At 40.1% G+C, this 16,838-nt stretch overlaps 1 protein-coding gene across 1 annotated transcript in view; it reads left to right on the forward strand.

The window, feature by feature from the left end:
* CTNNA2 (catenin alpha 2) overlaps nt 1-16,838 on the forward strand; it is a 2,092,931-nt gene that overhangs the window by 1,869,272 nt on the left and 206,821 nt on the right. Inside the window, exons 13-14 of the mRNA XM_056553837.1 lie at nt 14,588-14,739; nt 15,254-15,367. Of these exons, the coding sequence (XP_056409812.1) occupies nt 14,588-14,739; nt 15,254-15,367 (266 nt within the window). The remainder of the gene's footprint in view (nt 1-14,587; nt 14,740-15,253; nt 15,368-16,838) is intronic.

The following is a 16,838-nucleotide window of genomic DNA, read 5'->3' on the forward strand; positions in this document are numbered from 1 at the left end:
GTCATTTTTACCAGAAATTGTACGGCGTGAAAACAAAACCTTTCAAAATTAGCAAAATTGCGTTTTTCGTTTTAATTTCCCCACAAAAATAGTGTTTTTTGGTTGCGCCATACATTTTATGATATAATGAGTGATGTCATTACAAAGGACAACTGGTCGCGCAAAAAACAAGCCCTCATTTTAGTCTGTGGATGAAAATATAAAAGAGTTATGATTTTTAGAAGGCGAGGAGGAAAAAATGAAAACGTAAAAATTAAATTGTCTGAGTCCTTAAGGCCAAAATGGGCTGAGTCCTTAAGGGGTTAAAATCTCCAAATATGTCCTCAGTGAAACTGAAAAATCGCTTTTAAGTAGAGGCCTCTCCTTCACCCCAGTACCAAAGTTTGATCTCTTTACCTGGGTGAAGGATATTATCTTATTTGCACGCAAACTGGCCATGCATAAATGGCACACGTAAACGGCAAGTGACAGTAGGACACAATTGCAACAGGACAAGACAGTGAGGAACCAGCTGCATGAGCTCCATTTGGAGAGTGATTGAGCTCCTATGAGGTTTGAGGCCCCATTTACAGAGATGAAACCCAAATCAAAAATTACACAATGTTTCTCTCAATATCCCAACATCGATATATTTGTGCATATAGTTACTCAAGAGAGGATTGATCAATTCTAACCTGACCCATCGAGAACAAAATGAACTTTCCGCACTTACAAAGAATGACACAATAGTCATTAAGCCCAGTAATGTTGTAGTAATGGACAAGGAGAAGTATGTTGATATGGCCATGGCTCTGCTGACTGATACTTCAAAATACGAAGTGATGCCCTCAGAACCTACCAGTATATACCTAAAGGAATATAAGGATCCATTGCTGTCTGCTAAAGAGAAAAATCTTGTATCTAATGATGAGTTCAAGGTCATGTACAACCCCCATCCCACAATAGCTACATTTTACTCACTTCCCAAAGTTCACAAACCCACAATTCCTATTAGGGGATAATTGTTTAACACAAGGTCATAGCATTTATTTGGATCACGTTTTATCTTCTTTTGTCACAACACTTCCATCCTACCTACGAGACACTAAGGATACAGTTATTAAACTGAGCAATATCACCGTGACAGACACTACTATACTGAAAAGTCTGAGAGAGGGCCTCTACAGTAATATTCAACATGAGCTAGGAGTAGAGGCAGTCTCGAGGTTCTTAAGCACTAAAAGCACTTTGTTTCACGAACACAACACTTTTGTTCTATCCCTATTCACATTTATTTTGACACATAATTACTTATTATTCAATGGCACATGCTATCACCAGACACAGGGCACTGCTATGGGGGTCTTCTTGTGCACCTAATTATGCAAATTAGATTTTAAGGTGGTGGGAGAGCACAATTGTTTTTTCTGATGAGTTTAATTAAAAGGAAGAGGATTTACCAACCGATTCTGAATAATTGCTTTGAGGGCCACCTTGACCTATTGGCTGCCATGTATTGCTCAAGAACTGAGGTCTCACACTAGGGCCACCGGTTTGTGTAGTAGGACGCTTTGCTTGTGACTGTCTGAACCGATGAGACTTTGTTTTCCTCTTGTTTTTCTCTTTATTTTATTTAATGGCACATTCTATCACCAGACATAGGGCAATGCTATGGGGGCTTCTTGTGCACCTAATTATGCAAATTTGTTTTAAGGGTGGTGGGAGAGCACAGTTGTTTTTTCTGATGAGTTTAATTTGTTCACTAAGCACATTTTATTTTATGGACGATATATTTGAATGACGTCCTGATGTGGGATGGACCAATCACTCTCTTTCAAAAGTTTGTGGATTAAATTAATTGTAATGACATTGGGATGGTCTTTACCTCCGAGATAGGAGGACACTCCATCCATTTTTTGGACTTGACCATATATATAGACAGACATAATCAATTGCAAACAGACATCTTTCGCAAACCTATGTCCATGAACTCATTCCTGCACTGGGGGAGCTGGCACCCGGGATCTATCAAAAAGAGTACCTCAGGGCAAGGAGGAACTGCTCCGAAGAAGCTTGTTTTCAGTAGTGTTGAGCTTGAATATTCGCAATTCAAATATTTATTGCAAATTTTGCATATTAGCAAATATGGGGAATTTTGCGCTATATATTCGTAATTCCGAATATTCATAATTTTTGTTTTCGCGTTTGCACATGATGCTGGAACATATACACACACACACATACACACACACATTGAGTTTTATATATATAGATTATATCCTGTCAGGCCCGTCGCTACAGGACAGGCAAACCAAGCAATTGCTTGGGGCCCCGAGCTGGCTGGGGGCCCGAGCACAGCCAGTGGTTGCCCGTACTGTAGCGACGGGGAAATTGCCCCCATCACCGAGGCCGGATTAACAATCCTGCTCCCGAATGTCTGACATTTTTTTTTAAATAAACTCATTTGCAGCTTTGGAGTTCTTCTGACCTCACCACAATCACTCTCCCCCCCCCCACCCCCGCTGCACTCGGTATCTTCCCTCAGCCCGGACTCTTCTCTCAGCCTTCAGTCGTCTGAGCAGGAGGAGGGGGAGGGGGGAGGAGAGAGCTGTGAGCTGTAAGGAAAGGAGACCGCAGAGGCTTTACAACATGGGGCCTGACTAAGGTAGGTGTCCCTGGATGTGTGTGTATATATATATATATATATATATATATATATATATATATATATTTATATATATATATGTGTATAAGCATGTGTGTGTGGATATATATATATATATATATATATATATATATATGTGTGTGTGTGTGTACATATGTGTATGTCTATGTACTGTGCCTGTGTGTGTGTGTTACTACTGTGGATGACTATATGTAAAGTGCATGTGTGTATCTATACCAGTGTTTCCCAAAGGCTGTCTGGGCATGCTGGGAGTTGTAGTTTTGCAACCTCTGTAGGCATCCTGGTTGGGAAACACTGATCTATTCTATCTGTGTGTGTATGAAGCATGTACAGTATGTAATGTGTACAGTATGTGTGTGTATGATGCATGTACAGTATGTAATGTGTACAGTATGTGTGTGTATGATGCATGTATAGTATGTAATGTGTACAGTATGTGTGTGTATGAAGCATGCATGTACAGTATGTAATGTGTGCAGTATGTTGTGTGTATGATGCATGTATAGTATGTAATGTGTACAGTGTGTGTGTATGAAGCATGCATTAGAGATGAGCGAATTTACAGTAAATTTGATTCGTCACGAACTTCTCGGCTCGGCAGTTGAGGCCTTTTCCTGCATAAATGAGTTCAGCTTTTAGGTGCTCTGGTGGGCTGGAAAAGGTGGATACAGTACTAGGAAAGAGTCTCCTAGGACTGTATCCACCTTTTCCAGCCCACGGGAGCACATGGAAGCTGAATTCATTTATGCAGGATAAGCCATCAACTGCCGAGCCAAGAAGTTCATGACAAATCGAATTTACTGTAAATGTGCTCATATCTAGCATGCATGTACAGTATGTAATGTGTATAGTATGTGTGTGTATGATGCATGTACAGTATGTAATGTGTGCAGTATGTGTGTATGATGCATGTACAGTATGCAATGTGTGCAGTATGCTGTGTGTATGATGCATATACAGTATGTAATGTGTACAGTATGTTGTGTGTGTATGAAGCATGCATGTACAGTATGTAATGTGTGCAGTATGTTGTGTGTATGATGCATGTATAGTATGTAATGTGTACAGTATGTGTGTGTATGAAGCATGCATGTACAGTATGTGTGTTGTGTGTATATAATGCATGTACAGTATGTAATGTGTACAGTGTGTGTGTGTATGAAGCATGCATGTACAGTATGTAATGTATACAGTATGTGTGTGTATGAAGCATGCATGTACAGTATGTAATGTGTAAAGTATGTGTGTGTATGAAGCATGCATGTACAGTAATGTAATGTGTGCAGTATGTGTGTTGTGTGTATATAATGTATGTACAGTATGTAATGTGTAGTGTGTGTGTGTGTGTGTGTGTGTGTGAGAAGCATGCATGTACAGTATGTTATGTGTACAGTGTGTGTGTATGAAGCATGCATGTACAGTATGTAATGTGTGCAGTATGTTGTGTGTATGATGCATGTATGGTATGTAATGTGTACAGTATGTGTGTATGAAGCATGCATGTACAGTATGTGTGTTGTGTGTATATAATGCATGTACAGTATGTAATGTGTGTGTACAGTGTGTGTGTGTGTGTGTGTGTATGAAGCATGCATGTACAGTATGTAATGTGTACAGTATGTGTGTGTGTGAAGCATGCATATACAGTATGTAATGTGTACAGTATGTGTGTAGGAAGCATGTACAGTATGTAATGTGTAGTATGTGTGTGTATGAAGCATGCATGTACAGTATGTAATGTGTGCAGTATGTGTGTTGTGTGTATATAATGCATGTACAGTAAGTAATGTGTACAGTGTGTGTGTGTGTGTGTGTATAAAGCATGCATGTACAGTATGTAATGTGTACAGTATGTGTGTATGAAGCATGCATGTACATTATGTCACGTGTACAGTATGTGTGTTTATGATGCATGTACAGTATGTAATGTGTACGGTATGTTGTGTGTGAATGAAGCATGCATGTACAGTATGTAATGTGTACAGTATGTTGTGTGTATGATGCATGTACAGTATGTCATGTGTACAGTATGTGTGTTTATGATGCATGTACAGTATGTAATGTGTATGGTATATTGTGTGTGTATGAAGCATGCATGTACAGTATGTAATGTGTACAGTATGTGTGTGTATGATGCATGTACAGTATGTAATGTGTACAGTGTGTGTATGAAGCATGCATGTACATTATGTAATGTGTGCAGTATGTTGTGTGTATGATGCATGTATAGTATGTAATGTGTACAGTATCTGTGTGTATGAAGCATGCATGTACAGTATGTGTGTTGTGTGTATATAATGCATGTACAGTATGTAATGTGTACACTGTGTGTATGAAGCATGCATGTACAGTATGTTATGTGTACAGTGTGTGTGTATGAAGCATGCATGTACAGTATGTAATGTGTGCAGTATGTTGTGTGTATGATGCATGTATAGTATGTAATGTGTACAGTATGTGTGTATGAAGCATGCATGTACAGTATGTGTGTTGTGTGTATATAATGCATGTACAGTATGTAATGTGTGTGTACAGTGTGTGTGTGTGTGTGTGTGTATGAAGCATGCATGTACAGTATGTAATGTGTACAGTATGTGTGTGAAGCATGCATATACAGTAGGTAATGTGTACAGTATGTGTGTGTAGGAAGCATGTACAGTATGTAATGTGTAGTATGTGTGTGTATGAAGCATGCATGTACAGTATGTAATGTGTGCAGTATGTGTGTTGTGTGTATATAATGCATGTACAGTAAGTAATGTGTACAGTGTGTGTGTGTGTGTGTGTGTGTGTGTGTGTGTATAAAGCATGCATGTACAGTATGTACCTAATGTGGGGAGAACTATACTGCACCTAATGTGGAGAACTATACTGCACCTAATGTGGAGAACTATACTGCACCTAATGTGGGGGAACTATACTGCACCTAATGTGGGGAACTATACTGCACCTAATGTGGGGAGAACTATACTGCGCCTAATGTGGGGAACTATACTGCACCTAATTTGGGGGAACTATACTGCACCCAATGTGGGAAACTATACTGTACCTAATGTGGGGAACTATACTGCACCTAATGTTGGGGGACTATACTGCACCTCATGCGGAGGAACTACAGCCTAATGTGGGGGAACTGTACAGCACCTAATGTGGGGAACTATACTGCCTAATGTGGGGGAACTATACTGCACCTAAATTGGGGAGCTATACTGCACCTAATGTGGGGAGCTATACTGCACATAATGTGGGGGAACTATACTGCACCTAATGTGGGGGAACTATATTGCACCTAATGTGTGGGAACTATACTGCACCTAATGTGGGGGAACTATACTGCACCCAATTTGGGGATCTATACTGCACCTAATGTTTGGAGCTATTCTGCACATAATGTAGGGGACTATACTGCACCTAATGTGGGGGAACTATACTGCACCTAATGTGTGGGAACCATACTGCACCTAATGTGGGGGAACACTGCTAGCCTAATGTGGGGAGAACTCTGCTGCACCTAATGTTGGGGAACTCTGCTGCACCTAATGTGGCGGGAACTCTGCTGCACCTAATTTGGGGGGAACTGTGCCGTACCTAACGTGGGGGGAACTGTGCCGCACCTAACGTGGGGGGAACTGTGCCGCACCTTACGTGGGGGGAACTGTGCCGCACCTAACGTGGGGGGAACTGTGCCGCACCTTACGTGGGGGGAACTGTGCTGCACCTAATGTGGGGGCCTCATATCGACGTTCGCTCAAGTCGCGCTCCCAGCATTCAAGGGCCAGCGATACTACGTCCTGATGCCGGCCCTAGAGCGTGACGTGCTTGAACATCAAGGGGGGGGGCCTCCATGTCCATTTTTCTTGGGGCCCCCAAATTCCTTCAAACGGCCCTGTATCCCGTATACCCCAGAGTATTCATATGGTTGGTGACTAATGGCAATAATTAAGTATATTGGAATGGTGGATTGATCAGTGCAATCCTCATCTAATTAGTTCTAGATATGTGTATTATACGGTCGTTGTCTTTTTGACGAGGGCCGAATTTTGGCAATGCTGAGCGAGATGCCAAAATTTTCAATTATGGGTGTTTGTGTCATTCTTACTTAGTAGTGTCTCTCACCGTAATGGAATTAGTAATAGTGGCTAAATATAAATCAATTAATGATAAAAAAAAATAAACTTAAATAGCATTCATACGGTACCTCTTGAACATTTAGGTAATTTAGGGAATATTCACTATTTTTAGGTATATGTAGTACTAACATTTATTACTTATTAACATTACTGATTACAAACTAATAATAATAGCACCAGTGGGTGAATAGGATAAACACAGGACATTCAATGGGGGTTTTATTCTCCTTAGTAGTAATGCCAGATATCAACAAATACAGTGAATCATAAATGGTACAAGCTGTTTCTATTTAAGCTTCAACGCATGCACATTGCGATATGTAGAACATTTTTCAAAGTTCCCACGTATTACACGATCCGAAAGTTTGAAAGTATCGCGATATACCGAGCATGCCCAGTGCATGGCGATGACGGGGATTCCGTCACGGGCACATTTAGATGAGAGCATCAGTGGAGAGGTCAACATCACTGATGTAAGTCACTATGGGCGCTTCTCATTGGAAGATTAAACAATTTGACACAGGATGTTATTGCTGTTCTGCACCCTTATTGGCCCAGTTTGTTACAAGCAATTCTATGGTTAGCTCTACATTGTCCCACGTTGATGAGGGTCATAGTGGTGTCTATATATACCTCCCTCCGCCATTTTGTCATTGCCACTGTTTGCTTCTTGGGAACGCTGTTGTAGCGGCGAAACATGTTGAGGCTGGCAATATAGTGTGTGATTTTAAATGTTTTCCAGTGGGTCACTAGGTATCTGCAGTACCTGTTCACTTATACTGGAGCAATAACGCCTTTGGATATATAGACTACTGGTCCCACTGGAATAAGTATTTACTTTTTTTGGGTCTATTTTTATCAATTGATTAATAAAAGTTACATTTTAGGGGTATATTAATAGGGGTGTTATACCCCTGGCTACAACCCAGGGGTTTAGTTCACTAGTAGATCGTCCTCACTAAATAGTGGAGCTGAACCCACAGGGGGGGGCAGCATAGGATAGACGCAATGGGAGAACAGAGATTGCTCCTGGGCCATGCAAACTGAGGGTTGCGTCTGAGGAACCCACTGACTGTTGACTGGGGGTGTCAGATGTCACTTGTGATAAAGTGGATGACAGAGTTAACCAATCGATGATGGCAGATGGGTTGCTGGTTGAGACACGACCACTTGCTGATACAAGGAGCTCAGGACTCTCGCTGCGACTCCTACTGCCACTCGCTCCTAGTCTGCTGCGACCTCTGCCACACAAACTGTATTATGCATTAATAGCAGGTGATTATGGCTTTTAGTGCTCTGCTCACCCTAACTGGCTGGCTGCTATTAACTTTTCAGTTGTTGTACACACCAGTGCTGCAGCACACAGTCTCTGTGTGGTACACCCAAAATTGCACTCTCTCTCTCTCAATCTCATTCCCTTCCCTATCAGTAAATTTTTCATGAAATTTGTAACAAATTTCGATTCGTCAGATTCGATTTGCTCATCTCTAGTAAATATGGACTGTTAGGGTGGCCATACATATTCAATAGCTACCAACCGGACAGTCCAACAGCTGTCTCATCTGATACCTCTATACAGCAATGACTTATCTCCCTAGAAATGAAAGTGTCAGACAATTTAAATCCAACGTGCCCTACCCTTCTCACTCCTGACATCTGTTTGAGAAAGTTCTGGAAAGTACACTAGACGGTTGGCCGGTCTCACTAAACAGTAGGTTCAGTCTACTTTTGCCTAATGTCTATGAAAGCCTTAAAGGGGTAGGCAGATGGAAAACATTTTTATTTATATCAACCAGAGCCAGAAAGTTAAACAGATTTGTAAATTATTTCTATTTAAAAATATGAATCCTTATATTTAAAAACATTAATCCACAGGAAGTTATTTTCTTTTTGAATTTCCTTTCTGTCTGACAACAGTGTTCTCTGCTGATACCTCTGTCCATGTCAGGAACTGTACAGTTTTGCTATGGGGATTTGCTTCTACTTTTTAGTTCCTAAAATGGACAGAGGCGTAAGCAGAGAGCACCGTGGTCAGACAGAAAGGAAATTCAAAAGAACAGAACTTCCTGTGGATCATACAGCAGCTGATAAGTACTGGAAGGATTAAGATTTTTAAATAGAAGTAATTTACAAATCTGTTTAACTTTCTGGCACTGGTTGATTTAAAGAAAAATGTTTTCCAGCGGAGCATTCCTTTAACCCCTTAAGGACCAAGGGCGTACAGGTACGCCCTTGGACCTGCTCTCCTGATATAACGCGGGGTTACACAGTAACCCCGCGTCATATCACGGTGGGCCCGGCATCATAGTGAAGCCGGGACCCGCCTCTAATAGCGCGCAGTGCCGATCGCGGCACCGCGCGCTATTAACCCTTTAGCCGCGTGCTCAGAGCTGAGCCGCGCGGCTAAAAGTGAAACCGAAAGTGGCCGGCTAGCTCAGTCGGGCTGTTCGGGATAGCCGCGGCTAATCGCGGCATCCCGAACAGCTGACAGGACAGCGGGAGGGCCCCTACCTGCCTCCTCGCTGTCCGATCGCCGAATGACTGCTCAGTGCCTGAGATCCAGGCATGAGCAGTCATGCGGCAGAATCGTTGATCACTGGTTTCTTATGAGAAACCAGTGATCAATAATGAAGATCAGTGTGTGCAGTGTTAAAGGTCCCTATAACAAGTGAAGCAAAAAAAAAGTGAAAAAAAAAGTGAATAAAGATCATTTAACTCCTCCCCTATTAAAAGTTTGAATCACCCCCATTTTCCAATTAAAAAAAAACACAGTGTAAATAAAAAGAAAAATGAACATATATGGTATCACCGCGTGCGGAAATGTCTGAATTATAAAAATATATCATTAATTAAACCGCTTGGTTAATGGCGTGCGCGCAAAAAAATTCCAAAGTCCAAAATAGTGCATTTTTGGTCACTTTTTATATCATTTAAAAATGAATAAAAAGTGATCAATAAGTCCTATCAATGCAAAAATTGTACCTTTAAAAACTTCAGATCACGGCGCAAAAAATGAGCCCTCATACCGCCCCATACACGCAAAAATAAAAAAGTTATAGGGGTCAGAAGATGACAATTTTAAACGTATTAATTTTCCTGCATGTAGTTATGATTTTTTCCAGAAGTCCGAAAAAATCAAATCTATATAAGTAGGGTATCATTTTAATCGTATGGACCTACAGAATAAAGATAAGGTGTCATTTTTACCGAAAAATGTACTACGTAGAAACGGAAGCCCCCAAAAGTTACAAAACTGCGTTTTTTTCAATTTTGTCGCACAATGATTTTTTTTTCCGTTTCACCGTAGATTTTTTTTGGCAAAATGACTGACGTCATTACAAATTAGAATTGGTGGCGCAAAAAATAAGCCATCATATGGATTTTTAGTTGCAAAATTGAAAGAGTTATGATTTTTTAAAGGCAAGGAGCAAAAAACGAAAATGCAAAAACGGAAAAACCCTTAAGGGGTTAAGCAGGGACCTTTAAAAAAAGTTTTTCAAAAAATGATACACAATAGCCTCATTTACTATTGCAAACCCGACATGTTTTGGTTGTGCGCCAGATTCTGTCGCATTGTGCCAGAAATTCTTTCTGCGCCAGATTTTGCGCCAGATTTTGCGCCAGAATTTAAAAAACCCGACTAGCTCTCCATTTTAATATGAAAACCCCAAAAAGGGGCATGGCTGCCGGGGAAAGGGGACGTGGTCCCGACATTTTCACAAAAAAACAACATATTTACTAAGGTTTCCACATAAAATGTGGTGGATTTGAGCTGAGGAAACCCTACAGATCAGAGCATGTGTAAAAAAAGCTAAATGTAGGGAAAGTGCTAAATGTAGGGAAACCTTAGTAAATACCGTGGAAAATAAATTGCAGGGAATTAAAACCCACAAAGAAACCTACACAACACTCTTAGTAAATGAGGGCCAATGTATTTTAAGAAATTGCACAGCTTTTTGTATGAGTTATGTACTTTAAAGATGTACACTACTTTATTTAGATGGGTGACAAATGGTGTTAAAAATAACAGGATAGATTAGATGACTCTTATTATTTTAAAGTTAAAATGATGAATTTAGGATTGATCACTAAAATATATATTAAAGCCTTAAAAAATTCTATAATGCTTATGGCTTGAGTCTTGAGACAATAATGTGAACCCACTATGTCGCTATTGGATTTGGCTAGTGCAAAACTACAGGGATTAGGGTCTAAAGGATTTTGCAATCTTTGGCTTTCAATGCCCCCCATGGAGTATTGATGTTGTGAGGAGAATCCCCAGGATGCATCCATGTAGAGTGCAAGAGAAACTGACAGATGGAATTTCTACTACAATCAATGAATAGAAACATGGTCATACTAATCTAAGTTCTGGCAGAGTTCATCCAACACAAGAAGACGGATACAGGGCAGAAAAGGGAATGATCCCAGGAGAGAGTGAGAAAACAATCCAGAAGCAACAAACACACACACACACACACACACATATATATATATATATATATATATATATATATATCACAAAAGAAAACGTCCGGCACTCAGGGTGTTGCAGGTAAAACTTGTAGATGGCTTTATTCAGACGCTGTTAGGCAGGACACAATCTGACGCGTTTTGCACGCTCAGGTGCTTAGTCGTAGATATATATATGAAGAATAAGAGGAGGCACTCACAATTTCAAGGTGCAGTGGTTTTCTTTTATTCACGGTGCACGCTTGGAGCGATACAGCATCCGCAGGACGCCAAGGTGGAAGCACAGGTGCAGTTGCACCTGTGCTTCCACCTTGGCGTCCTGCGGATGCTGTATCTCTCCAAGCATGCACCGTGAATAAAAGAAAACCACTGCACCTTGAAATCGTAAGTGCCTCCTCTTCTTCTTTTTTTTATGAACTTTGCATCTTCTGCTCTGGAGGATTGAGCACCTTGAGAGGTTGCAGTTAGTGGACTGCTTGGCTATTACTCTGAGTGTTTGGCAACTTGCTCAAGTTTGCCAGAGCCTATGAAATACTTTCTATAGCTTATAGACCACAAACGTCAGTGCCGGTCTCTCTCTATTCTAATATATATATATATATATATATATATATATATATATATATATATATATATATATATATATATATATATATATATAGAGATAGATCTATATATAGATATATATATATATATATATATATATATATATATATATATATATATATATATATATTCAAAAGAACCTTTTTGTTCAGACAAGATGAAGAGGCTTATCAGTTGACATAGACCCGGTGGTGGTGACACAAGGGACAGAAAGGGACCTGTAGGCATGGCGGGTCAGCATCCTACTGTAGATGGAACACACACACAAAAAAAAAATAATGTAGTGGACTTAAAGGGGTACTAATGGTGGAAAAAAAAAAATCAAATCAACGGGTGCCAGAAAGTTATACAGATATGTAAATATCTTCTATTTAAAAATCTTACTCCTTCCAGTACTCATCAGCTGCTGTATGCTCCAGGGGAAGTTGTGTAGTTTCATTCCAGTCTGACCCTAGTGATCTCTGCTGACCCCTCTGTCTGTCTCTGGAACTGTCCAGAGTAGGAGAAAATCCCTATAGCAACATAGCAAACCTCTCTTGCACTGGACAGTTCCTGACACAGACAGAGGTGGCAGCAGAGTACATTATGGAAAGAACTGCACAACTTCCCCTGGAGCATACAGCAGCTGAAAAGTACTGGAAAGGTTAAGATGTTTAAATAGAAGTTGTTTACGTATCTGTATAACTTTCTGCCACTAGTATATTTAAAAACACAATGTTTTAAATCAGAGTACCCCTTAGTTCTACAGGGGTTAAATGTTACAACATGTTAAACCAATGGAGAGAGAAAAATGTTAAATTTTACAGATTCAGGGCCTCGTATAATGACAATGATTTGTTCTCTATTTTTCTGGTTCAGCTATTCATTCAGCTTCTAGAATTACTGCTCAGTTGGTCACTAAGATATAATGTTTGGAAAAAGGTAAGCTTGGGACCAGCCAAGGTGGTATTTTTATTTATTCTTCTGGCAGCTTTTCTTTGGAACAGCATTCGCTTCATAAGAATGGACATTGATTTCCTTTCAATTGATAATCCCTCGCCTCAACTTAATAACACATAATAATAATCTTTATATAGTACATTTCATATGTAGAAACAATATAAGTCATTAGAGAGGCTTGAAACAAAGAGGCGTGAGGGCCCTGTGAGTAAGGGTTTACAATCTATGAGGAAAGGGAGAATACAAGATGTAAAAAAAAAAAATAATAATATATATATATATATATATATATATATATATATATATATATATATATATATATATATATATTGTTTTGTACATAAAAAGAGGATTGTACTTATAAAAGCTGTGTAAGCCAGTCATATGGAGAGTATCTGTACACATATAGTATGAAGTGCATTAGAAGCCAGACAGTATGGAGGATACCAGTGGCATAGCATGCCCAGGACAAAGAAAGAACTTGCTACCTAAATCTGTGGACCATTAGCCCTCCCTGAGTCCCTACCATAGGTTTCATAGGAGAAACACTTGTGCTACAAGTCCAGTATTGAAAACATTCCTTAACCCTGCTGTTCTCCTCCTTAGCCCCTTTTTTTTCCCACTTTCATACCAGTAACGCTGGCTGTTGGCAGCCGCCAGCGTGTCCCACATTCCGCTGCTGACCTTAGCCGAACAGCACGCAAACCTCCCCTCCTCGCTTCAGACTCTGGCCTGTTCACTCAGCAACAGTGTCTGATGCATCTAGTAGGGGCCGCACGAGGCCGGTCTCTTTAGGGGCTTGTGCACGCCTCTGACTCTATTCCATTTCCTATCCCTTACTGCCATGTCCTATGAAAGGGTGCTCCGCCCTCACCTTCTCGCCTGAGCTACTAAGTGGCTATCCATTGTGAAGGTTCCATTGATTGTGCTGTTCTGCTAAATCCCATGTTTTCAAACCTCTGCCTGTTTTTATGATGCCGCCTCTTGCCAGACCCCTTGGTACTTTCCTTACTCTCCTGGTACTCACTTCAGACTGCTGGACTACGCCTTTTCCTGCTATTGAGCTAAAATACCACCTGCACCTGTGCTGTTCAGCTACAACTCAGCTATAACACCTAGAATGTCTAGTCTCTACAGACTCTGCTGCTATGTTAACTCCTCTCTAGCCTCAGCTAGCCCCACCTGCCTGTATCCCAGATGCTCAGGATCTTCTGGCCTGCTTGGCCAGCTGCCACTTTACCAGGACAACTCTTGATGCCGTGACCTGGTATCTCCCTGCATCTAAGACCAACTTCCGCATCTGGAGTGGGATAAAGGGTGAAAACCAGGGAGATACTTAGACTGCTCGTAGGTTTGGTGCAAAGCCAAATTGGTAAGTAGCACAGCAAGTCAACATCCGTTGGGGTGTTACAATTTCAAACCATCCCATGCAACCAATTCTAACCATACCTCTATAACGCCCCCACTCTGGAAAGTTAACCTTATTGAATCAAAAGTTTACTCCCCGTGTTGTTATTTAGAGTTAGTTATTTTTAATGTCTGATAGACAGCATCCTACTTTCAAAGTTTCATACTGTATAACAAAATGAAAGGTTAATCTTTTGTCTTTAAGTCAAATAGAAGACTTGAAGTCCCTCATCATATGTATTAGACATTACCTCAGTGTCTATTGTCTATTCAAATCAAGTAAATAGTTCATGAGATTGATTCCAACTCCAAAAAATAGGCTGTGCACAATACATCCTAAGACTTTTCCGTTGTCTTCTTTTTCAAGTCATGCCCCGTTTTGCCGAACAAGTGGAAGTTGCCATAGAAGCCTTGAGCACACCTATCCCCCAAGCTTTTGAAGAGAATGAATTCATTGATGCATCTCGACTAGTTTACGATGGTGTGAGAGACATTAGGAAAGCTGTCCTCATGATAAGGGTAAGTCTGAAAATATTTTGTGGTCATCAGAGCTAGTGGAATCCAAGCACTCTTGTATCTATCTCACCGTCATAAACATCATCATCTAATTTCTTTACATAATTTCCTCAATATTCTTAGACAGGTGATTGACCCCACCCTTCAAATGCCACTTCTTGTAGAAGACCAGATTATTCAGTGACAAATATTTTTTTTCTCTTATGGCTTATACACAAAAAAAAAAAAAAAATGTACTTTGTTGGTCTCTTCAAACAAGTTTAACTGTACAATACATATATATTTAGGCTTTTTCATGTTGTTTCATGTAGAATGATCCAGACCGTTGAGGAGCTCTGAGCATCCATAACTTCCCAGTGAGAGTTTGTTTTCCAAGCTTGGGCTTGTACTATAGTACCATGTGGTTTGTTGGTCATATCACACTTTTGTGTTTTATACTGTTGTGTAGTACAATGTCAGTTCTACAAGTTAGCAGAATGCTCAGCATCAATCATTTTTTTTCAATTTTTTTACAAAGACTCCTGAAGAATTAGAAGATGACTCTGACTTCGAACAGGAAGATTATGACGTCAGAAGCCGAACAAGTGTCCAGACAGAAGACGACCAGCTGATCGCTGGACAGAGTGCAAGGGTAAGGAGTAGGACTTATAGAGTACCTCTCATGATCTTGCTAATTTTTTATAATCCTCCCAGTTCACTGCCCCATCATGATAACCCCCCCCCCTTCCTTTCTTTTTATCATTTTTTAGTTTTTTATCTTGATATTGCTCTACATTTTCTGCTCAGTCTCAGATTCACAGACTGGGAAGGGGCGTTACCCTGAAGGCGTTACATCATCTGAAGCCAAACAGGGGATGACTTCCTCCCTCACTCTGCTACACACAGCCCAGAGCAGTTCAGTGTGAGATGAGCTATGATTGGCTGCATGCACCCCCCTGAGCATTTCCTGATTTTTGACTTTTGCCAGGCCAGCAGGAGTCCAAAGTCTGTGTAAAAGATGGGGAAAAATGTGCTCTGGACAAGTAGGGAGACACCTAGTAGCAGCTTTTTAAACACAAATAAAACATGGAAAACTTCATTTATTTTTAAACAAAGTACATAAGGAGTGCAATAGCAAAAATCAGTTTTAAGGACAGTGCCCATTTAACCACCTTAAGGATTTGGGAATGGGGGCGTACGCGTACACCCTGAGTCCCCAAGGAGTTAAAGAATATCACAAACATGTGTATATATATATATATATATATATATATATATATATATATATACACATACATACACTGGTTCTTTTTGTACCATTATATTTGTCCAAAGTATGGAATCAACAGATGGCACTCACCGATGTAGAATTCTACATCGATGAGTGCCATCTGATGATTCCTTACTTTGGATTATATATCTACTACATTCTCAGGCAGATAGAACACCACCACCAGTAGAAAGGATGCAGACGTTTTAGAAGGTGTATAGTTGTCTGTGCATGAATGCAGTTGAAGAGATAGTAGTGCCGCTTCATTTACCTTCTATTGGGCATTGTATTTGTGTCACTATATGACTCCACAAAACTACGGTGTCCAGTTCTTAAAGTAAAAGTATGGATCTCATGGCAGCACTGGTTTTATAAATTGTTGAGTAATCGTAGTAGGAATAGTGCGTTGACCCATATTAGTCATCAGTAGACATAGGAAGTCAATGATATCTTCCTTAAAGGGGTATTCCGGGCAAAAACATTTTATCCCCTATCCAAAGGATAGGGGATAAGATGTCTGATCGCGGGGAGCCTGCTGCTGAGACCCCCCGGTGATCTCCTTGCTGCACCCGCATTCTATGCGGGTGCTAAGTCTCCAGTTTCGGAAACCTCTGGGTTTCTTACTTGTAATTTTTTCCCTTTTTTTACACAATTAAATTTTTAAACAACAGTCTTTTCAACACATGTTTTTTTTCCCTATTGTTTCAGTAATAATTGTGAATAAAAAAAAAAATATATATATATATATATGTGTATATATATATATATATATATATATATATACATATATATATACTCCTTTTCATACATCTATCTATATGTGTGTATATACATATATGTAGAGAGAGAGAGA

This window comes from Hyla sarda, chromosome 1 (genome assembly GCF_029499605.1).
Source record: "Hyla sarda isolate aHylSar1 chromosome 1, aHylSar1.hap1, whole genome shotgun sequence".
NCBI classification, from domain to species: Eukaryota; Metazoa; Chordata; class Amphibia; order Anura; family Hylidae; genus Hyla; species Hyla sarda.